Source organism: Seriola dumerili, unplaced genomic scaffold, assembly GCF_002260705.1.
Source record: "Seriola dumerili isolate Sdu_G_001 unplaced genomic scaffold, Sdu_1.0 BDQW01000349.1, whole genome shotgun sequence".
NCBI lineage: Eukaryota > Metazoa > Chordata > Actinopteri > Carangiformes > Carangidae > Seriola > Seriola dumerili.
In genome coordinates, this window is record NW_019174604.1 from 910912 (window position 1) to 935085 (window position 24174).

At 42.1% G+C, this 24174-nt stretch overlaps 1 protein-coding gene across 1 annotated transcript in view; it reads left to right on the forward strand.

Moving 5' to 3' along the window:
- The first annotated feature begins 2498 nt into the window (after positions 1 to 2498).
- Positions 2499 to 24174, forward strand: part of LOC111232939 (nidogen-1-like) — a 34032-nt gene continuing 12356 nt past the window's right edge. The window contains exons 1-12 of the mRNA XM_022760647.1: positions 2499 to 2705; positions 12176 to 12478; positions 13194 to 13423; positions 14363 to 15045; positions 15197 to 15337; positions 15974 to 16225; positions 16470 to 16670; positions 16767 to 17000; positions 18440 to 18577; positions 19136 to 19264; positions 19700 to 19843; positions 22255 to 22383. Coding sequence (XP_022616368.1) covers positions 2499 to 2705; positions 12176 to 12478; positions 13194 to 13423; positions 14363 to 15045; positions 15197 to 15337; positions 15974 to 16225; positions 16470 to 16670; positions 16767 to 17000; positions 18440 to 18577; positions 19136 to 19264; positions 19700 to 19843; positions 22255 to 22383 — 2791 coding nt within the window. The remainder of the gene's footprint in view (positions 2706 to 12175; positions 12479 to 13193; positions 13424 to 14362; positions 15046 to 15196; positions 15338 to 15973; positions 16226 to 16469; positions 16671 to 16766; positions 17001 to 18439; positions 18578 to 19135; positions 19265 to 19699; positions 19844 to 22254; positions 22384 to 24174) is intronic.

A 24174-nucleotide genomic window follows, 5' to 3' on the forward strand; every position in this document is an offset into this window, starting at 1 on the left:
GTTTTCACAGATTCAGTTTCTTGCCTTTTACTTCATTTCTACTGTTGTTGATGGATGACAGTAACAACATGTGAAGAGCAGAATGTGTTCAGCTCTAGCACAGTCACCACCTTCACAGGTGAAAGTATCGACCAGTTTAACATCAAACGGTGTTCAGTAGGAAACAGATGGAACTGACCCACCAGAACTGCAACCTGGAGCAAAACCAGACTCTTCATAGATGTGATGCTGTGACCTCAGAGACGGATGTGTTCACCTCACACACTCTTTAGTGTGAACTGAACACTGACAGTTCAGATTGTGAAGCAGTTGTCAGTGTAGTACATTACATTACAAGGCTAATGTAACGTGTAGTTAACAGGTTGGGAACAGTATGGTTGAGTATTTACAAAATGCAGAGACACTTTTTGTCTTGGGGATGAGATGATGTCGTACCAGACCCTCATCTTCATCTTCATCATTTCAGCCCACACCAACAGGCTCTACTCTGGGGCTGCAGCTGTGTGTGTCAAGACATGTGACACCAAACAGCCTCCACACCTGGAGCTTCTCCAGCGTCTGTTGTTTATAATGCACATTTGTATTCATACATAATAAACCTGTGTTTATGTTATTTTGTGAAATAAAATCTCATATTGGTTCACACCTTCTGCAGGAGTCTGTTCTTCTGCTGTACTATCAGGACTAAATGAGTCTAGACAGAACATAAATATTGTAAAGCTCAGAACATTCAGGCAACATGTTCTTTTTCTTTTCTGTAGCGTCGGCAGCTGCTGAACCTGCTGAACCCCTCATGTTCTTCAGACTGAATATACAGCATGACACAGATTTACAAACAACAGACATATTGAAGCGAGAAGATCTTTATAGAATAGTAATGATGTAAAAATAAACTACAGTTTAGAGAAGAATGGGGATCAGTGGTCTGAGATTTGGTCTAGATCTTTCAGTCCTCAGCGTTCCTCATTAACAGCAGAACGTCTCAGACAATTTGCTTTTATTTTATCCATTATTCACAGATTTATGCAAAATAAATATATCTATAAATACATTGCTCATTTCTGATGTTCATTATCTAAAGATTTCACAGAAACAAATGACTGGGTTATAAGTAGGAGGAAGTCAACTGTTTTAAACTGCTCATTTAGACACATTTATTCATAAAGATTGAGGAGAAGAATAAAGAGGAGAGAAATAAGATTAGATCATAATGAGAACAAAACAATAGAGGAAAGAAAAGAGAAGGGAAGAAGAAGAAAGACAAGTAAAAAATAAAGGGAACAGAGAAGAGATGAGGGGAAGTGAAGCATGAAGCTGCAGTTACTGTCTGTGTTCACTAGATGGCGCTGATGTTCTGCTGTAGAATGTGAAGCAAAGACATGATGTCTGAAAAACAAGCTTCAGGTTTAAAGTGCTGCAGAGGCCAAGTTACTGTTTGAAACTCAAACAACAGAATGCTCAATAATCAATAATCAATATAACAATCCAAAACTTCACGAGCATGAGGAGGCGTTCACTGTTTCCCTGAAACATTTAAATTGTCCTCTGCGTTATTTTGTTCAGTCAGTTACTCTAATGAAAAGCGTTTTATTATTGATACGTCATGATACTTGTAGACACCTACACGCACAACACACTGTTGCCAGACCAAAGCTTAAAAACTTCTAGAACAAGACTTCCGCTCTGTCTTTTGTTCCAAAATAAAAGCACCCTTAAAACTTTCTACACAGCTGCAGAACGCAGAAACAAAAAAGCAAAAACATTAAACAGTAAAATATAAATATACACAATAAAAGGCTGTAATAAAATAAATTAAAAATCCTCCTCATGTAAACAGCAGCTGTAGCTAAATTAACACGTTTCAATAACAGTATCAATACTTGAGTACTGAAGCTTCTACACTTTACATGAGTATTTACATTTCATGACAGTTTATACTTCTACTTCATATTGTACATATGCGTATTATATTTATATATTTTAGGATATCTTTCACATTTTTACTGTAAATATTGAATTTAAAAAAAACTCTTATTTATATTTAAGCTATCTGTCCTGCAGTATTTACTTTGCTTTATCTTTCTCATTTTTCTTCTTACAATGTTTGTTGTAATGAACAAAAGCTGAATCCCTCCTGTGTGAAAAGCTACTTGGCAACAAATGTGATTCTGATGCTCCTCGTCATTTCAGAGGGAAATATTTTACTTTTTACTCTGAGTTCTTCCTCCACTAACACCTCAGGCCCAATTTCTTTTTGTTTACATTCAACACTTTTATTTTGAAAGATATCGGAAGTCGTTGGTTGTTACTTAAGCCCCCCCGGGGTGTTTCTCCCGCTGCTCCCCATCCATTCCCCCGCTCCTCCTCCTCCCTCAGTCCACAGCTGTGCGCCGCTGTATCGGCTGCTCGTGTCGCCCGCTCTCCTCGCCTCCTAACCGGCTTTCTTCACTGGGGAACACCGCTGGTCTGACCGTGTCCGTGGAACATCAGGGTGAAACATGAGTCCCGGGTCCCGGAGCTGGTCGTGGGTCTGGTCGTGTCTGCTGAGCCTGAGTGTTTTGACCCGGGCTCTGGAGCTGGAGGAGCTGTTTGAGTTCGGAGAAGAAGCCGGAGACCTGTCGCTGCCGCCCGGCTCGGACTCCACCGCCGGGCTGCCCCTCAACGGATCTCTCTTCTTCTTCGGCGACACCGTCGACAAAGTTTACGTGAGTTTAACGTCCAGTTGTCGGTGTGTTTAACGGGAAGGAGGGAAAATTTAACCGCCAGGTTCATTCATGAAAGAAGAGTCAGTGAAAAGAGTGGGACAGAAAATTCTGTCAAAATCCTCAAAACTGATCATCTCTATCAGTTTGAACTGAAAGTTGATCAACTATCGATCAGAGTCACAACAAATTAAACACAATCAATAAGACAAATAAATCCAGTATTTCAGAAATAAAATAATAAATTATAACAAACAATAAGTATAACAAAGTACCAAATCCAAGTTAAAATGACTGAAATTCAAGTAAAACTCGCCATAAGTTTAGATTTTAACATTTCTGTCGTTTATCATTCAAATTATAAAATGTCCAAAATAATGGGAAATCAAATGTGTCCAGAGATTAAAAGTTAAAAAATAAACTACTATCAAAGTGATAAAAACAAACAGATTTCTCAGCTTCACAACATGAAAAACAAAAAGCAGATAATTAATATTTTCACTTGATAACCAACATGAACCAGTGATGAAAGTTAAAACTGACAAAAAAATAACAGAATCTCTTCATTTAAACCCTTAAATCTCTTTAAACCTCAATCAAAGTTCTGTGGAAATGTACAGAAAATAACTTTAGTAAGTAAAATGACTGAGTTTTGATCACAAAATGACCAAAGTTAAAGTTCTAATCTGTAACTTTTCCATATTAAAATGTCTAGAACTACTTTATACTAATAATACTAATATTTTAATCATGGTAAAACTTCGTTTTCCTCAGTGTATTAGTTACAAATGGACTTTTAAGTCACATTTTTAAGATTCACTTTTTCCACCTTGGTGGTTTTCAGCTTGTTATTTGAACCAGATGAAGAATTTTAGTCGTCGGACGTCTGGATCTGAAGTTATCAGAGGAAATGTTAGCGGCAGCTCGGCTCCCAGCTGCTCCTTTATGCTGAATTGCATCAGAGAAAAACTTATTTTTAGCTTGAAACTGTTGATGAATAGTTTCTACTGGTTTTAATCCCCTGCTCTGTTTGTTGTGGAGAGGAGGAAACCTCTGGGGATAATTCAGCTGCTGAATCACTGAACGAACCAGGAGAAGATGATAAAAATGACGCTAAAGATGGTGAAGACAACAACTCCCATGATCCCACGCTACTTCATGACGTCTCCGTCTTTTGTTATTGTTTTGATTGAGAGACGCCTGGAGGCAGAAAATGACTTGTCGTACCTTTAAATCCCATCACTCTGCTGAGGTTGTTAAAGAGCATGTGACTCCTCAGTAAAATTAAAGTAGATTTCAAGGGAGTTTGTTGTTAAATTCTGTTAATTAAGAGAAGCTGACTTTACATTAACAGCTGTGATATTCAGGCGGACATTTTTTTTATAAGTGATGTTTGGATTTCCCTCCTTTTCACTGTCACTTCATCTGATGTTTGTGGTTCAATCTTCCACTGAGACGATTTCACCTCCTTTCACTGGTTAAACTTCAGCTTCATTCAGCTGCTTCAAATGTTTCAGCTGTGAACACGTTTGATTGATCTAATCAATAAGTGAACTGTCTTGTCAGTTCGATCTTTGTCTGCTCTGTGTTTGTGTGTGTGTGTGTGTGTGTGTGTGTGTGTGTGTGTGTGTGTGTGTGTGTGTGTGTGTGTGTTTACACCTGAAGGTTTTCTATTGGATCGTAATCCCCCACACATTTAAAAACTGTTTACAAAATAAGAGTCCTGCTGCTTTGGTTTCAGATCAATGTGTGTCTGTGTGTGTGTGTGTGCGTGTGTGTGTGTGTGTGTGTGGTTTGAGGTGTTAAGTATGTGAACAGAGGCTGGAATGTGAGTCAATTAAAAGCCAACAAAGATAAGCCTTTTATCAGCCGACACACACACACACACACACACACATTCCTCAGGTCATGTGACAGCTAATCCTGATTGGAGCATTTACACTTGGAGTTAAACTCAGATCTGTTTCTGTCTCCGACCTTCAGTTTAACTGGAGTTGATTTTATCGTCTTCAGAGATGAAAGAAGAAAAGAATTAAACGTAAACTCCTGGTGGTTTTTCCCGGAGCCTCAAATATGTTCATTTATTTTTGTCATATCTGACAGTAAATTAAATAACTGCAGGTTTTTATAAAGTTCAGATAAAACAAGTTCATTAAAGTCACAGTGCGCTTGGAGAAAGTGTAAATGGCATTTTTATATTTAAAAAAAAAACATTTTTTAAACTTAATGATTGATCGATTCATTGAGAAAATAATTGATCCAAAACAAAGAGAAGTTCAAACGGAGCGTCTGTCAGTTCGTCAGTTCGTCAGTTCGTCAGTTCGTCAGTTCGTCAGTTCGTCAGTTCGTCAGTTCGTCAGTGTTGAGAATCGGTGGCAGGAAGTGTTAAAATCACACCCCTTGCTGTTACTAGAGCTGCATCGATTAGTTTAATGATCAATTAGAGGACTGTCAGGAAATAAAGTGGCAGCTATTTTGATAATCAATTAATTGTTTCAATCATTATTCAAGCAAAAGTTTCAAACATTTGATGGTTAAAGCTTCTAATTTGCAGCTTTTCTTTGTCATATCTGATGGTAAAGTCAATATTTTTGCATCTTGGACCAAACAGGCATTTTTCTAAACAAATCGACTAATCAATTAATGAAAAAAATTATTATTATTAATGCTAATCAAGTCCGTATCGCCACAAAGTCTGGGTAAACTTCTCAACAGAGCCTCATGTGGTTTGAACCCGAGGGAGACTTCAAGTCTGGTCCCTTTAGGAACTTGATAAATTGTTTGTTTGAAGAGTTAAAGCTGCTGTAATCAATATTTGTATCATGAAAACGTATGAAATGACCGTGTGAAACCGATTGTAAAGGAGTCTTTGGCGGTGATGAACCGACAGAGAATCAGCAGCTCATCGTCTCCGCTCTCACAGTAGCAGCCTGTTTTCGGAGGAACAGCTGTGAAAAGCCTCCGTCCTCTACCTGTCGTCAGAGAGCAGCTGACTTCATCAGAGACAGTGGATCTGATGCGGTATCACCTGTAGAGCCGGTTCTCTTTTCACTACCTTTTCTAAGCTGCTGAGAGGTCGTTGAACCTTTCCCGACGCCCCGGTGCGTTCACGTCCACTGTTGTTCTTCCCTGTCTCCGCCACTCCACCATTTGTTTTCCACCCCCCAGTTAAAGACAACAGGCCTCAGACCACACAGATCTCAGCGTCTCCACAGGAAGTTGACGGGACTCGGCGGTGAAGGTCTCGCTCCGGTCGCCTTCGTGTTTCACGTTATTTCAGACGCCGAGGGCCAAACGTGTTTAATGCAGCGCAGGCATGTGATTCGCTGCTGTTGTTGGAGGATAAATCAGTTAAACAGTGTTCACCCCCAGGGACAGGAAATGTATGGATGTCATGTGTCCTGTTGGTTTTACCCCACAAGCAGTTGACTGGTTAAATCTGTTCGTCCGGTACTTTGTGCATTATTGTTGAGAAGATACGAGTTTGTGCGCCGATACGAGACGACCTTACTTAGAGTCCGACATCCAAACACAAGCAGCTGGGCAAGAACTTGGTCTGAATAATAAATAAATCAGAAACCGTCTCATAAAAGAATAAATGAATGTGGTTCAGATCAGACTTCTGATACCAGCTTTTGGTTCTTCACAGTTTCGTGTCCCTGTGGCTCGTTGAGACATAAAACTTAGAGTCTGGTGATATTTTATATTCTTCATCTCGTCATTAAATCTCACGTGCAGCCAAACCAACACTGAATGTCTCCGTAGCGATGTAGATTGGTCCTCGCCCATTAAGAGCTTTGTGTATAAGGAGGAGGAGCTTAAATCAATTCTAAATGTAACAGGAAGCTGAACTGGACTGATTAATGATGATGATTAATCGCTGAGTGGCAGAGTTTTTAATGAGCTGGAGCCCAGATGAAGTCATGAATCAATCTTTCAGCATTTTTTATCATAAATGTTTGAATTTTTAGCTGTTTTTTTTACCGCGAAAAAATTCTATTCAGCAGGAACATTTCAGCCTGTAGGGGGCAGCAGGAACTACAGCTGGTGGGCACATCCAGTTATTTTATCCACTTTTATCAAGATTCAGCCTGAAATATTTGGTACTTTTGGGAACTTTGGGTTCTCCACTAGATTTTAAAGTTGTCTGGGTTTTAATAATGTTTGTCTGAAGAACCCGAGTCTGTTACAGAACATGAGTCCGTGGCTTTTAATAATCTTTCTTTATTACGCTGCTTTTTTAATGCTCCTTTTTAAAAATCAAATTTTATGTATTTCTTCTATTACTCCTTCTTGTGTTTTTTCTTATTCTTGTTCTTTATTCTTTTGCAGTATGTAAATCCCTTTAAATTCCCATGCTGTATAAAAAAAAACTGTCCTTGCTCAATAATGGGGATTTTCAGAGTAAAACGTCAGCTGTTGGTGTCCCTCAGCCTCTGCTGGATTTTCTCACAGTGTGAAGCTCTAATAGGTTGCTGTGAATCTGTGGTCTATAAAGGACCCTCCCCCCCTTTTAAGTGTCTCTTCCTACCCCCTCCCACCCCCACCAGAATGAATGACACCCTGTTGGTCTGTGCCTCCCCAGTAATTATCAGTCCTCCGGTGACACTCCTCACCTTTTCTTTTGCATTTAAAGAAACTTGAGGACTGAAAGGTTGAAGTCAGATCTCCTGTCTCCGCTCCAGCTCTCTTCCTCTCACTCGGAGGTTTTTCCGGTCGTACGACGCTCCATCTCTGACAGGAAGCGGCGCGTCCCCGTGGAGTTGGCACATCTGGAACGTATAGACGCGAGACATCTGTCCTCTAAAACCAGATGGCAGCGCTCAGAGTGTTTCCTCCCTCCGCTGTTCTCACACTGATAATGATGATCTCAGGGGTCGGACATGTGTGATGTCAGCGACATCCTGGCAAGTTTCCATCAGAGGAACACATATGATTTCACTCTTTAAACAACACATGTATTATTACATGTACCTTTTTAGTTCACCGTTAGTTTTTCAAGTTTTAACCTGTTAAATACTTTTACATCTGCTTCACATTCCTGCTGATGAATTTAAAAATTAGCTTTTAGATTGATTTCCTTCCATCCAGGCAGCCGTTAGAAAATTCTCACTAAATTTCACGAAAGTCTGCGAAAGAAAAAGCAAATTATTGTGCTGGTGTTTGGAGTCGGTGTATTCTCCAGTCGCTGCCTTTAAAGCTCCTCCAGTGTAAAGGTCTGTGTCCATGTGTAGTGTGATTATAGATCAGCTCTAGCTTCTATATTAATACTGTGAAAGTATCAAAGCCTCAGTCCACAGAGAAATGCACACAGCCTGTATTCAGAAACTGAGCCTTAAAACCAGCCGTCAGGACTTCTGGAACTTTGTGATGTCACAACAAAACAGTCACCAAGCCCCGCCCACCTGGACCCACCATCCAAACCTTGCAGGATTTGGTTTCTCTGAGTGTTTTTACCTGAAATCTGCTATATTTTTATTGGATCACTCAGAAAACAGTCAGCCAATCAGAAGAGTTTTTATCTTGTTAAGTTTCTGTTTACAGGCTGGTTTTTAGTAAATGGATAAGATATGTGCTTTGGTTCGTCTTTGTCTTCAACTTTAGTCTCTATACTCTAATTATCGGAACTGAAACAGAAGCTTTTATAAACTGTTTGTGAATCAACGTCGGGATGAATCTGTTCTTGAAGATTTGAACATTACGATATGAACGACTTCACCGCTGATCCTCTAACACGTGTTTTTAACGTGTTTCTGCTCCGTTAAAGGCACAAACTCTACGTAGCTGATGATGAACATGAAGAAGAAATGTTTATGTTCAGAGTGGACGGAGACCTGATTCCGTCCTCGTCCTCTGTCCTCTGGGAATGTGTTTATCTTGAGATCTGCCGTCTGTTCTGTCTGTGAAGTCGGATACCTGCTGGTAGACCTCGGCCTTTCACCCACAGAGGCAAGATAGGGGGTGGAGTAGGTTGGTGGTGGTGGGGGGGGCACTCCAGGCTTTACAGAGGCACTCGAGCAAGAAAGCTTTCCTCTTTGTCTCTTATTTCCTCACCTCTTCCATGTCGCAGCATCATCTGAGAGTCTCAGAGAAGCTTCTTTCATCTGGTTTCAGGCTCTGACCTTTGAACTATTTGCTGCTTCTGAACATTTGTTTCTTCTTGTTCGGACATGGATTATTCTGTATCTTCAAATGAAACCAGTCGGCTGAGTCGGGACGGTGGAGCTCGGTTTGTCAAATATCATGTGGTTTGTTTTTGGTCAAACCATCATTTTCCCTTTAGAGACACTCAGATTAACCTTGGTTTAATAACTGCTAAACTCTACGTTCACACAAACACACCTGAAAACACACATCACATGACCATTCACCACACTGGACATGTGCGATCCGGTGTAAACAGGAAGTAGATTGTCTCCTCTGCAGTTGTAGCATTAAAACAGAGAATGTAAGTGAACAACAGCTGCTGGCAAAGACGACGTCTGCTAAACGTCACAGTGTCACTTCACCAGCGTTGGGTTTTAGCGTCGACCTGATTTTCATTTTCAACCGAAATTTAACGTCGGTCCAACGTTAGAGTCGTTAGAGTCCAATGTCTTTCTGGTACATCGATGCCCGGTGCATGCTGGGAAAGTGGCACCTTGAAGTTGCTAAGAAACTTCACTGCAGTGAATAAATGACAGACACTTTGAGGAAAGGTTTCCTCTGCTGCTGCAGCTTGAGGAGCTTCTGTGTTGAACCTTAAAACTAGTTGAACTGAACGTTCTCAGTGTGAAACATGGCCGCTCTGTTTCAGCTGGACGAGGCTCTGTAGTGAAAAAACAAGCGTGTTGATGCTGACTGAAGCAGATGTGTGTTTACACAGGTGGAGGGAAACATTTGGTCGTTATATAAGAGTCTCATTTGACTGAATACGTGTCAGAGAAATGATCCAAAGACATGAAGCTCAGATAAAGTTCAACATATTATTCGACCGTAGAGTCAAACTTTACACTTTCCCTTCACATTCTGCAGCAGAAACAAACAACATGTGTTGAAGGTTTGTTGTATGTTACGGTCAGACATGGCAGTTTGTGTCTGTTCACCTCTGAGAGGCCTCCTGAGTCGAACATTAACCATCTGAGTATGTGTGGCATTCTGGGAAACATGGTCCCATAATCCTTCAGTAAATAATAACAGGAGCAGCGTGGAGCCTGTCTGCTGTGTTCCCACTGAGCAGCAAAGCCTGATGGGATATTAACGACACTCTGGTTTGGCTTAAAGTTCACTCCAAACTTTTTATGAAGTTTTAATAAGTTTGGCATGAACGACATCACATTCCTCTTAGCCCCGCCCCCTCAGGTAGCTGTGCAACAGGTATCATTAACCAGCAGCCATTTTGAAACCATTAGCACGTTGCTAACAGTGTCATTTTCACAAACACAGAGCAGTTTGAAGCCCCGAGGGTCGAGGTTCACTAAGTGCTGCCTCTGTCGTTTTGTTTGAACTCAGGTGACAATCAGGTTCAGCTCACACGGCAGCTTCTCTATGATCTGCATCGAGCCCCAGAACCAGTTCTCTGGATCAGTACCTGCACCCAGGTGTCTGCTGTGTCAGACAGAACAACATCTAATCATGTAATAAACATCTTAATATTGTATTTAGAGGCAAAGTCAGTCTCTGGAGTCTCAGGGCAGTTTCCTCCTTTTCCTGGTTGTTAATCCAGACTTGACTTCAACACACTAATTTGACCCCAGTGGCTTCTGGGTAAAAACTGGTTCTTTACATACGGAGTGTTAGCAGGCAGCTATTTATCATTTAACCAGAGGTGGAAGAAGCATTCACCCTTTAGTTTAGTTAAAGTAGAAATACCATCATATAAAAATACTTACAGTATATATATAATACTACAGAGGTAAACTCTGATCCAGGTCCTGAAAGATGATTAAAAAATAGGGAAGAAAGAAAAAAATAGAAAAATTACCTAAAAAAAAACAAAAACAAAAAAAACAAAAATTCTTTTCACTTTTCTCTCTGGGCCTATTTTCACAGATTTAAAGAAATTTGAAAAATTATACTGGAAAAAAATAAATAAATCAGTTGCCTCTTAATAGTGATTATTTTCATTTCATGCTTCACTTCATTAAACCTGACGACACAAATCCTCCTTATTATGATATTATGTCTCTGTCACTTCTCTCTCTGTTTTCTCTTCATCACATTATGTTGTTTTACAATCTATAAAGCTGAAACAATAAATCCAAAGAAACTTAATCTGCAAATATTCTATAATAATCAATGAATTGTTCAAATAAAAAAATGTCAAATATTTTCTGGTTCCAGCTTCTGAAATGTGAGTTTAATGTTCATGATTGTAAACTGAATATAGGTCTGAATTTTAGGGATTCAAGCTGTTTGTCAGACAAAACAAGATATTTGGGTCTAAATTAATGATTCATCAATAAAATGATTGTTAGTTGCAGTTTTGTACAGTTAGTAAAATATTCCTCTGAGTGTCACATGGTTCCTTCACACTGGTGATATTTACAGAAAAATAAGTTCCTGTCTTGTCATGTGAAGTGAAACGGTCGTGGTGGATATTAAAGCTGAAAACGAATATTTCTGACACTTTGGCAGAACAAGACAAAAGAATCTTATTGAGACGTGAACTGAAGCTGTTTTGTCTGAGTCCACGGACAGAGACGATACACTCTGGTTACACTTCACGGTCACAGTCGACGGAGCTCTGGCCTCAAACAGTTACTTGTGGCATTTGCTCGCATTCAGTTCAAGGCGGATTTGAGTTAATGGTGTTAAAGAGATCCTTTTCTTCTGAGTGAATGGGAAGTTGTTGTGCAGAATTCCTGTGGGCTGACAAAGCGAGCAGAGCTGCAGAGGGAGGTCGAGCCGGAGGAGAGCCCTGAACCTTTGCTGCAGGTTTTAATTGGAGATCCTGCTGAACTCTCTGTGGCTGTGTTCCCGTCTGTGAAACACCAGCCGACCTTCAGTCACTCCTCAGTCTGACTCCAACATCCAGACTTTTAAAACAAGTTAACAAATCACATCTGCCTCCTCTCCTCCTCCTTCTTCTGTCTGTCTTTATTCCTTCATGGTCACAGCTGATATTTTCCCAGCAGATCAAGTTGTAAGAAACTAAGTTGTCAGTGTGATGTTCTTGTATTTATTTTGCTTTCTGATAACCATGAGATATCAAGTCATAATTATTAGTAAGTAGTAAACACAGTTTATCATGGGTATAACATACTAATTCATAATTATTATTTATTATTATACTTATATTACGACATTATTTATTATTAATTATTCTCATGATTATGAGATATTACTTTAAAAACAATTAGGAGGTATATTTATTTTATTTTTTTTCAAGTGGCAGAAATGAACTTCCGTACGAACATGAACATGATCCACAGGAATTTTACTGAAGTTTGATCCTTCGTTAACAAACCAACATCATCTACTTCCTGTTCCAGATTAACACCAATGGATTTGTGGCTGTGGTCGAGCCTCCGGCTGAGAAGGAGTACCTGGGGAAGATGCCCGCCAATTTCAAAATGATGGCCGCCCTCCTGGGAAACCTGGACAACAGTGACGGACGGGGAAAGGTCTTCTTCAGGCAGGACAGCAGCCCGGACGTGTTGAGGCGAGCCGGTAAGCACGTCAGGCAAGCTTTCCCCAGAGACGAAGGAGTGGAGCCCAACAGCGCCTTCATTGTCACCTGGATGAACATGGCCGCCCAGGGGACGTCGGGACGAGGGGACGGAGTGGACGCCAAGGTGAGCCATGTTGGGTTTTCAGGAAGCAGAAAGGTGGCGTGTATCACATAATCTTTCCACCACAAAGCACAGACAGGTTCATTTTCACTTTAACAGGCTTTTCAGATTTTTGCATAGTGGTGTTTTGAGCTAAATGCTAACATTAGCTTGCCAATATGCTCACATTGACAGTGCTACCATGCTGATCTTTAGCAGGTGTAGTCTTCAGCATGGTCACTGTCTTCAGTTTAATGTGCAACATTAGTTTTGCAGATGTTTGGACATAAATATAAAAAGGAAAAATGAAAAGCAACAAATTCAAACTTTGACCTGATGGTGGCGTTAGTTATTACAGTTATTACAATTCATCCTCAGGAGAACATGAATACATCCAACAGTTGTTCCACCTCATGGTGGCGCTAGAGTAGAGTTGTTTCTGTTTTGTAGCGATTCATAAATCTGTATATCAGCGTTACTTATAAGAGGATTGTCTTTATGGTTAATGCTTCCTCTATCACATGACCACCTTCCTCCAAACATCAGAAACTCTCTGGGTCGCTGCTGCGTCGAGGTTCAGCACTGGAAAGACTGATTGCAATTGCTCAATGTCATAAATCTGCATCTACTCTTATGTTTGAAAATAACGACCAGCCAGGATAGAAAATCAGAAGAACTGTTCCACCCAAGAACCATGACTAAGAACCGCTGCTCATCAACATCTGATTTGTTCTTTCAGAGAAACACCTTCCAGCTGGTTGTGGTTTCCTTGGCGTCGTCCTCCTGCGCCATCCTCTTGTACCCCAGAGATGGTCTTCAGTTCCTCTCCACGTCAGTCGATGGTGAGAGTAAGCTGCTAGAGGCCGGCTTCAGTGAAGGCTTGGTGTCGGGCTGGTTCTGGAAAACCACACAGGGGACGTACTTTAAAACCACCACCGATGAAGAGACCTCCATCCGGGATCTTGCTGAGTATGAATCTGGTGCCACTGGTTGACAGTTGGTGATGTTTGTGCTTTATAAGATACACAAAAAGTCATTTACAACCTTTACAATGAATTGATAGACCCAGATAGCAAATTGAAACTTCTGGTCCAACCTATGGCTGGGTCCTCGGTCTGAGTGTGGCCCATATATGTCCACATCTGGGCAGAGTCCAGCGGGTATCCTCCGGTGTTGACTGACAGGCGGAAGATTTTCTGTGTCTGCGATAGCATTGGTCCAGATGTGGAAATAGCATCTTACAGTCGTGCTGTATATGGGCCTGATTCGGGCCGTGAACCAGGCATATACTGGGAAGAAGAAAATAAACATGTGGTTCAAGTATGGGCTGGATTTATTTTGCTATCTGTGAATGAATCTACATCTATGTTCAGTACAGTGGGAAAGTAATATACAGAATAAGTTTACCAAAAATAAAAACAGTTGTCATTGGAACTAGTGACGTTTCAATGCTTATATCAAATTACACTTTGGATAAGTTGTGTTTATAACCAATAAACATTATTTCCAGAAGTTGTACTATTACAAGTTATTGGATCAAACTGTTTCTGAGACCTTCGAAAGATCAGTCTTCTCCAGAAACAGTCAACCAGAGACTGTTTCATTACAGCTTCAAAACACCAGAAATGATCATGAAGTTTCCACACAGCTCTGTCTCAGTCTGATATTTACATCACAAAGTTACTATTGTTATCCAAGGTGTTAAAACCTGTGTAGACCGATGTCTTGCTCAATTTCTGTCTTTGTACCCCTTGAAAAGGTCTTACATCAGTTGGAGAGAATTTGCAGTCAAGTATACCATTGGTTCGCAATTTACTACCTAAGATTTCCACTGTAAAGAACATACTGTAGATGTGATGAGGAGCTGGGACCGTCCACTGATTCTTCTTCCTTCCTGTATCCAACCAGGAAGACGAACTCTGGACGAAAAGGAGTTTGGGTGTACGAGATCGGTGCCTCGCCAATCTTTGTCGCCATCACACCCGGAATGCTGCCTAACCTTCCTGAGGAGGAGAAAGGTACCACCGAACCTCCTGTGACCACAGAACCACCTGTGACCATGTTACCAAGGCAACCTGATGAGGAGCAGGAGGTGGACTTCTCAATCTATGAAACCCAGACGTTGACGACAACTGAAGCGGTGCCAGAAGAAAAGGAGGAGTTTCCAACTGAGACTCCCAACGAGTACAAACCGGGTTACCCAGAGGCTGAGACCATCTCACCTGGGTATACCAAACCGGATGATGAAGAACCGGACCAGTTTGAGCCAGAATACCCTGAATCTGAGACTGTCAGACCAACATACACCAGCCCTGAAACGGTTCCACCAAGGTACCCGGACCAGCCTGAGCCGAGATACCCTGACCAAACCGAGACCAGATACACCATCCCTGAACCCATTGAACCTAGATACTCTCCTGTCCAGCCAAGGTACCCTGACCCTGATCCAGTCCAACCACGATACACCAACCCTGAACCAGTCCAGCCAAGGTACCCTGACCCTGAACCAGTCCAACCGGTGCCCCCCCATTCGCAGCCCCAGCACCCCCAGATCGTTGTGGTGGATGAAGATGAAGATCTGGATGTGAATGGTAAATCACTAACTGTCAAAACCTTTGTGCTTAAAGATCCTGAACAAAGTGGTAAAGATCATAATCTTCTTCAGTGATCCCGTCCAGAACTTCTGTTAAATCAGTTTTACTTCAGTGAAGCTGATCGATTTCGTTCTTTGGTTCTTTTCAGTGTTTGCGTACAATTTGGAGACGTGTGCCCACAACAGGCACAAATGCTCTGCTTTTGCCGACTGCCGGGATTACAGCGGTGGGTACTGCTGCCACTGTAGACCTGGTTTCTACGGTAACGGGAAGGACTGTGTCGCAGAAGGTGAGAAGCATTTTCGGTGTTACTTAAAATGCAAAGACAGATTGTGTCAAACACTAACGTTATCCCACAGTGATACCAGAGTGTAATCGAGACTAGGGAGTCAACTAGAGAATAAAAGCAAAGATTGGAGATAAGAAATCAAATTTATATAGCAGAACTTTTTTCATTTTCCCATGATGCCTCTCATATTTATCCTGTAACCCACAGGGGTCCTGATCTCCAGGTTCAGAATCACTACAAAGACAACCAGCAATTCTTAATCTAAAAAAGCTGGGACTAGACAATATTTGGCATATTCTAGTTGTCCTGTGTGTTGTATGTTCCTGTAGATATTGCAGGCGAAACCAGTATCTACTAATTGTTCTTGCCAGTCACGTTTGACGACAGAATATTTCTGTCAGAATATTTAAGTCTTTAGCATCAGTAGCAGATAATCACAGATTTGATGTTCTAGCCTTCTAGAAAGACTGATGAAAGACACTGTCTATAAGAATTTACACTGAGGAGTGGAACAGAAGGACTTTATAAGTCAGATGCCATCAGTATCTTGTCATCACTATGTCACAACATCCCAACACGACCTCTAACACGACACTCTATCAGCGGCTCCTCATCAAATCTGCGTTGTTTTTTTAGGCAAACCACAGAGGATGAATGGAAAGGTGAACGGTCGAGTGTTCGTAGGGAACTCGCCTTCGCCCATAGAACTCATTAACAACGACTTGCACTCATATGTGGTGGCCAATGACGGACGGGCCTACGTGGCCATCAGCAGCATCCCCGAAGGCGTTGGCCCCTCCCTGCAACCGCTGTCCTCCCTGGGAGGAGTCATCGGCTGGGCCTTTGCCCTGGAGCAGCCGGGCTACCAGAACGGCTTCAGTCTGATTGGTGGGGAGACGTGTTGTTGTTGATCGTTGTGTTAAATGCTGATTTTTAACCATTAGGATTGCTTGCAGGCTGGGTTGTTGCTAATGCTAATTTACAAGCTGTACAGCACAAACAGACTGTATAAAGGCTACGTTCAGTTATTTGGAGAATACGCATTACATACGTGTTGTTATGTGTTGTCTTAAAAGGCATCCGATCATGAACCCCGATATCCCCGGTGGTGTTTTCTCTCATGTCCATGCAGGTGGCGTGTTTTCCCGGCAGGCTGAGGTGATCTTCCAGCCTGGAAACGAGCGTCTGAGCATCAAGCAGCAGTTTAAAGGAATCGACGAACACGACCACCTGGTTGTGAGCACGGAGCTGGAGGGACATGTGCCCGCCATCCTGCCGGGATCCTCCGTCCAGATCAACCCGTACAAAGAGATCTACCAGTACGACAGAAACTGTAAGCGCAATAATCAACGAAAACCAAAACTGATGAAGTGGTGCAGTGGGAATCTGCCGTGCCGAGGTATTGATTGTTTTTTTTTCCTTCTCCCAGTGATCACTTCCTCCTCCAACCGCGACTACACCATCACCTCCCCTGACGGCACTGTCGAGACCAGAAGCTACCAGTGGCGTCAGACCGTCACCTTCCAGAGCTGCCCACACGACGAGGCCACCAGGGCGGCGCCGTCCACCCAGCAGCTCAGCGTGGACCAGATCTTCGTGATGTTCGACACCAGCAACCTCCTGATCCGCTACGCCATGAGCAACAAGATCGGCTCCGTCCACAGTGAGTTCAAACACCTCCGCACAATGAAATGTTAGAGAGAGGAAAACCAACTTGAAAAGGTTTGGAAAGAAGAACCCGCAAGAAATCAAATATTTAAATCCCTGATCTGAACGACTGTGTTCATCTCATAAATAATGACACTTTTCTTCTCATACTATTGATGCACACTTCCAACCATTGTGATACCAGATCATATTTATAAGGGATGGAAGTCACAATAGTTCTTTTTATATCCCTAATTAGATTACTTAGAGAGATGACGTTGATTCATGACGAGGTTGTTTCCATTGTGTTCCTGTTTTTCACTTTACTTTCTGTTAGTGGAAACAACTGCAGAGCTCCATAGAAAATATGAACCATTTGTCTGAAGTGTTGAGTAATGGCTAAAAAGTGTTTTGTGACGTCCATGTCCTCCTGGTCGTCTCTTGGGGACAGTCGGAGTCAGAGTAAAGTGATTTGTTGTTACTCGGAGGAATGCTCTGAAACAAGCCGCCGTGGTGTCTGCAGCGGCGCATCAAAGGAAGATAAACAGTTATCAGTTGGTAGCGGCTGTATTTCCTCAGCTGCAAGCTGCAGCGGCTCGGAGAGCGTTGGCAGGGGGTAAAGGTCAGAGGAGGAGGTCGTCGAGATACCAACTTGCAGTCCACAGCAGGAAGGAGATCGGGGGAAGGGGCATTAGGATGACCCGTTTTTTTTTTTTTTCTTATTAAAAAGGCGGGTTAAAGGTAAAAGGGCAGGTGGGGCTGTGGGTGGGACGCTCGGGGCTTCAGAGTTACACAAGCAAACATGACCCAGCTGGAGTCTGCTGGCAGAACGTGGAACATCTGGGTCGTGTTTCCTGTGAGGAGGAAACTTCAAACATGGAGCTCCCACATCCAGCTGCATGATGGGAACAAGGAGTTTCTCTCTGTCGAGTCATTTTACTTTCCTGATTCACAAGTGCTGAAACGATTGGTCGATTAACTACGGCTGGATGACATGACATAAAAAACCAGCAGACTTAACAAACCAAATAACATTACAAAACCAATCAGGCTCGACAACCTCAATAAAATATTAAAGAAAAACTGAATAAGAAACCAAAACAAAACAAAGGCAAAATAAATATTATTATTAAAGATATTAAATTTTCTCGACACAATCACAACCAGCCCTCTACTCCAATAAACCTTTCCCATTTTTCTAAGTGTTTTTCATTATCAATTAATCTGACAAATATTCTCTTGATTAATCGTCGGTTCAATAAAACAATAGAAAACACTGAAAAATGAGTTGATCTTCTGAGGTTGGACCTTTCACACCGAACACAGTGATGGACTGACATGGATCAGAGGAAACGTCACCGTCCTGGCTCAGACAGAGGGAACAGGTGGATCTATGGCTGGTGGTTTTCTGAAGATTCTGACAGTGATGGAGTTTGTATTTGATTTTCCTGACAGGCAGTCTCCCAGAGCAGAACCCGTGTTTCACCGGCCGACACGGCTGCGACATCAACGCCGTGTGCCGAGCGGGTGAAGGCCTCCAGTTCACCTGCCAATGTGCGACTGGTTTCTCTGGAGACGGACGCTATTGCCACGGTAACGCATCCTCACACCTCAGAGCTTTACGCACGGAAACTGTGGTGAAATTCATACGGAAAATAGATTTATACGTGTAATTTAATCAACTTTTTTAGTCACTGTGTAGAAGTTTAATTACAAATTCTCCCTTTAAGGGAATAAAAGTTACAAAGAAAACAATAGAGTAAAACACAAAACAAGAAGAATGATACGAAATAACATAAATAGAAAATGTTAACTCTTGTCTCTATCACGTCTTTTCTTCTATCGAAGTTAGCACGCTAACCAGCTAGCCATCTTGTCACTTTCCGACAGCGACTTGCTGCAGCCTCCAGTCTGTCCTGAAGACGTCGCTGCTCAGACGACGTGTCGTAACCTTTTGTCTGATAAACGTTACGACGGCTGAAGCTTTTGTCAAGCAACAAGAAACTAGTAGAAAACTTACAAACAGCTCCTTCAATGTGAAATTAAAATCAAACTAAGACACTTTACTTGAACAGAGGTTTTTCTACTTTCATGATCACTCTTTAGAGACTTGATCAATCATTCATCTGCATGTTGGTGTGTTATTGGCAGATATTGACGAGTGCAGGGAAACGTCTCTGGTCTGTGGACTCAACGCTGAGTGCACGAATCTGCCGGGAACTTTCCGCTGCGAGTGTTTGACCGGCTTCGTGTTCGGCAGCGATGGAAAGACCTGCATTGGTACGTTAAAGTGTGTGTGTGTGTGTGTTGACAGCTGTGTGGGTGGGCGGAGTGTATAGTTCCTGTGTGTGTGCCTTTGTTTGAAGAGTCCCTTGTTGCACATACAGATGTTCTAAGAGTCGCCGAGAGACCGAAACAATAAAGGTTTTGTGCGACTGTGAATGAGATGTGGAGACAAAAGACTGATGTTGTGCTTTGTCCAACACTCTGGACACCATAACACTTAACACCACACACACACACACACACACACACACACACACACACACACACACACACACACACACAGCAGCCTATTATTGAAGCCCTCCCCCACCACCTCACCACTGTCTTGTTTTTTGCACCAGACACAAAATAATGAAAAATGAAAGATAATAAATATATAAATAAAACGCTGCACGTGGTGTGACCCGTGTTTTCTGGCTGCTCCTTCAGTGGAGAACCGTCCTGTGGATCACTGTCAGAGAGGAAGCCATGACTGTGACGTCGCAGAGAGAGCGCTGTGCAGCTACACCGGAGGCTCCGCCTACCTCTGCTCCTGCCTGCCGGGCTTCGTGGGTGACGGCCGGGTGTGTCAGGGTGAGTTTACTTCATCAGCTCGTGTGTGTTGGCGTCTGCAGACCTTGGGCCGGTCGTCGGTGTTATGACTCGTCTCAGTATCAGCGTCGCTGCCGCGGCCTGTGTTGAAGGTCTGATCTGAACTTTTACTTTGTGTGCAGCTTGTTTGAAGGTGAATCACAGTGAAGAAAACATGTGCGCTCACTAAACCTTCCCCAGAGAAACAGGAACAGACTGTGGAGCGCTCAGGTGTCAGGTCACAGGTTTTCAATCCTGACAGCAGATGAAAGGTCAGCGGGAAAACATGGAGGAAACTTCAGGATTCCTGAGACATGTACCACATGTCTCTGCAGAGCGGGAACAGGAAGTGTAGTGAAATTATAGAACAGCAAAGACATTTTTTTATTTAATCTTTATTTCAGGAGAGACCGTGGCTGTGACCTCATCGATTACAAAGGTCTCACTTTCTGTCCAGACTACAACACAACCCCAGAGTTTTCAAAATAAAACAACTCCAGAGTTTTCAAAATAAAACACAACCCCAGAGTTTTCAAAATAAAACACAACCACAGAGCTTTCAAAATAAAACACAACCCCGGAGCTTTCAAAATAAAATACAACCCCAGAGTTTCCAAAATAAAACACAACCCAAGAGTTTTCAAAATAAAACACAACCCCAGAGTTTTCAAAATAAAACACAACTTCAGAGTTTTCAAAATAAAATGCAACCCCAGAGTTTCCGAAATAAAACACAACCCCAGAGTTTTCAAAATAAAACACAACCCCAGAGTTTTCAAAATAAAACACAACTTCAGAGTTTTCACAATGAAATACAACCCCAGAGTTTTCAAAATAAAATAGGTCTAGCAACATTTCCTAAAGTTTCTGTTTGCAGTGCTCGAAATCACCGGAGTCGTGTGGACGGGAGGAGGAGTTTTAAAAAGTTTTAAAATGAAAACGTAGTCGTGTGGACGTCAGCCTGAGAACAAGAAACAGTCACAAGAGACGATCAACAACAAAGATGACACAACTCCACAATACAAGAAACTAAGAAACAAAGAATAAGCAAAAACATTTATAACAGTCATAAAATACAAGATTTAAAAGTTCAGAGGGAAATGATAGAGTCTAGTTTGTGGGCAGTTTGCAGTTCATCCCGTTTAAATGGTGTAAAGTACCTGAAACCAGTTCTGCCAACATCAGTGTGAACATGAAGGATGGAGGAGTGTTTGTTTAAATTTAGTTTTTTAATTTTATTTATTTTGCAACTTAAAATACACAGAAAAAACAACAAAAAAACAAACAGCATACAGTGCAGGGAGAGGCAAAAAGCCCAATGCACCTATTTAAAACCTAAGTATGTAGAAATGTCACAACATCAAAAAATACAAAATAAACATAAAAGAAAATATATTTATTTTATATAATAAAATAACCAGCAACAATAACAATAATATCAAAATGTGAGAATGTGATGTATGAGCAGTAATAATAATACATGTCAATATGAGCAAAACTAGTGAGACATTAATACATGGACAGTAATAAAAACAGGCATAAAACAGCAGTTAAATGGTCTTTAAGCATCTTTTGTAAGATTTTATAGAGCAACAATAAAGAAAACCATTCCATGACTTGATAATAAATGTTACTGACAGGTGAAAGTAGTTACTGGCTGTAAATGTAAAAGAGATGTGAGGGAGATGTCTGTGTGTGAACAGACGTGAAGAGTCACTCAGAGTTTTACATGATGACCTGCAGAGTTTCTCCGGGGGATCAGTCTCCTCTCCTCGGCTCTGTGGGCCCCCGGGGGACAGGAAATGCTTCCACCTGGACAGGAAATGCAGAGCCCTGCCTTACAGCTGTGCAGCTCATCTCTTGTATATACATCTCCCTCCTCCCTCGTCGGGCTTCAGCTCCGGAGAGTCTGTAAAGTGAAGAATGTTCCCGCGGCTCGGCCGGAGGAGAGTGTGTGTGGACAGGAAACAGCAGGACGAGACGTCTCTGCAGAGCCTGTCCACCAAGCTGCTGATCGGACCGAGTTCAGACTCTTAGAGGTCGTGGAGCTTAAAGATAGAGTTTATGATGGTCGTTAAAATGTAAAGCTGCGTTTCCCAACCTTCTCCAGCTCATGCTCCACTTAAAAATCTCAAGGCCAGATAAAAGGTTCAAATCGTTCCTCGTTTTTTACTCAAAAACGAGGAATATATTTTTATGTAAATGAGGTTTATTGACCATAAGAAATTTCTATCTCCAAACACCGGCAGCTGCTTGTTGGTGCGTCACCACAGAAGCTGCAGGTTCAACAAAGATGCATATTTCATTCATTCATACTGTAACTGTGTTGTGAAAGGTTCAATATAAATGAAGCTTATCATCATTATTATTATTATAATATTTGTCTTCATCTTAGTTTCTCTGTGTCTGTTCAGACGTAGACGAATGTCAGCAGGATCGATGCCACCGCGACGCCTTCTGCTCCAACACACAGGGCTCCTACAGCTGCCAGTGCCATCCTGGTTTCCACGGCGACGGGTTCCAGTGCAGCCCCATGTCCACAGGTAGGTAACTGACTCCGGCGTTACTGTAGCGCTCAGACGCTCGCGCAGACTGAAGCTGTTTTTTTACAGACACAAAAGGAAGCTGTGTAACTCTGCGGCGTGGAAACACCTGGTCTTATGCAGAGCAGGAATGAGCACAGAGACGAGTGTAAACAGATTCATGTTAGACTCAACAAACAGCTGAGGCTCATCTCACTGTGCAGCCTCAGATCTGCTCAGGTTCATCACCCTTGAGCTCTGACACTGACAGACACAGTAATTAAAGAATAATTAACTGTCTCGTCCTGATGAGTCGGCGACTGGTGACAGGAAACCTGAGGTGCAGGTCACTGGTGACGTATGGAGCTGACATCATGTGTTAGGGAGGCAGATTTAAGCAGTTTCTTGAATTGATAGATGGAAATGTTAAATGAAGTCTGTAACTTCTCAATCAAACCAAGAACAAAAGACGGTATTGGGTGACGCCGTGAAGCAGCATGGGATCATGGGAGTTGTTGTCGTCAGCTTCTCCTGGTTTGGATTCCTTCAGTGTCGGTGGTTCAGGAGGTTTTTACCAGCAGCTGAATTATCCTCAGAGGTTTCCTCCCCTCCACAACAAACAGACAGGGGATTAAAACCAGTAGAAACACTGAATAAAACAGTTTCACTTTAAAAATCAGTGTTTCGTTGACGCTCTACGGCAGATACACAAGAAGTCAGGGAAGAGTCGGAGCTGAGATTGATGTTAACCTTTGTTTTGGTTGTTTCTCTGATAACTTATGAACCAGACGTTCAGGAGGTTTTTACCAGCAGCTGAATGATCCTCAGAGGCTCTGACGCTCTTCAGTGACACAGGACGTCTCTGGGCTGAGCTGTCTAACATTTCCTCAGCTTGTTCCTCTGATAACTTCAGATCCAGACGTCCGACGACTAAAATCCTTCATGAGGTTCAAATATGGAGCTGAAAACCACCGAGGTGGAAAAAGTGAATCTTAAAAATGTGACTTAAAACTGGATGAATGTTGATGTTGAGCTTCTGTCAGGCAAAAACAACACAGAGGCATTCACATAGAGGATATGATGTCATCAAGAGGCGACCATGAAACGTTACCATGATTAAAATCACAGATTTCTCTGGTTTAAGAATTGATGGAAACATAATGTAAGAACACAACACGAACATAGAACAGAGGTCTAGCTGTTTTTAGACATTTTAATGTGGAAAAGTTTCAGATTATAACTTTAATAACCATTATAAAATACTTTCCCTTTCTCTCCTTGTGTCCTAAACAAAATCATCATAATAATCTTGAATATTTGAGTTTACTTTTTGCAGCTACTGCTTTTAGACTTTTATTTTGTAAATACTGATATTTCACTGAAGTCTTTCTCCTGATCGTCTTACTCAGGTGTAGTTGAGTTCTGCACCTCTGAGTGTGTTGTTGTTGTTGTTGTTGTTGTTGTTGTGTGTGTGCTTGGTTTGGCGTCGAGCCAGAGCTGCAGACTCCCTCAGCGATTCCAGGTGTCAGGAGCTGGGAGCTAATTACAGCTTCGCTCCTCCAAACCAAAGTTTTGTCATATTTTCATCCTTTTTTATGACCTGGCCCCTGAAAGGCATCATTTACTGTCCCCTGTCAAAACTTGTCACAGCGTCTCGTACTGTCAGCAGCTCTGTTTCCCTTTGTCTCCACAGTCGGTCTTTGATCCCCTCTCTCAGGGGTCTTCTTGTGGTTTTGTCTCAGGCTGATTGTTGGGAGCAGACGTGTTGCCGTGAGGACACTCTGCTGTCTGCCAGACACGATTGTTATGGCT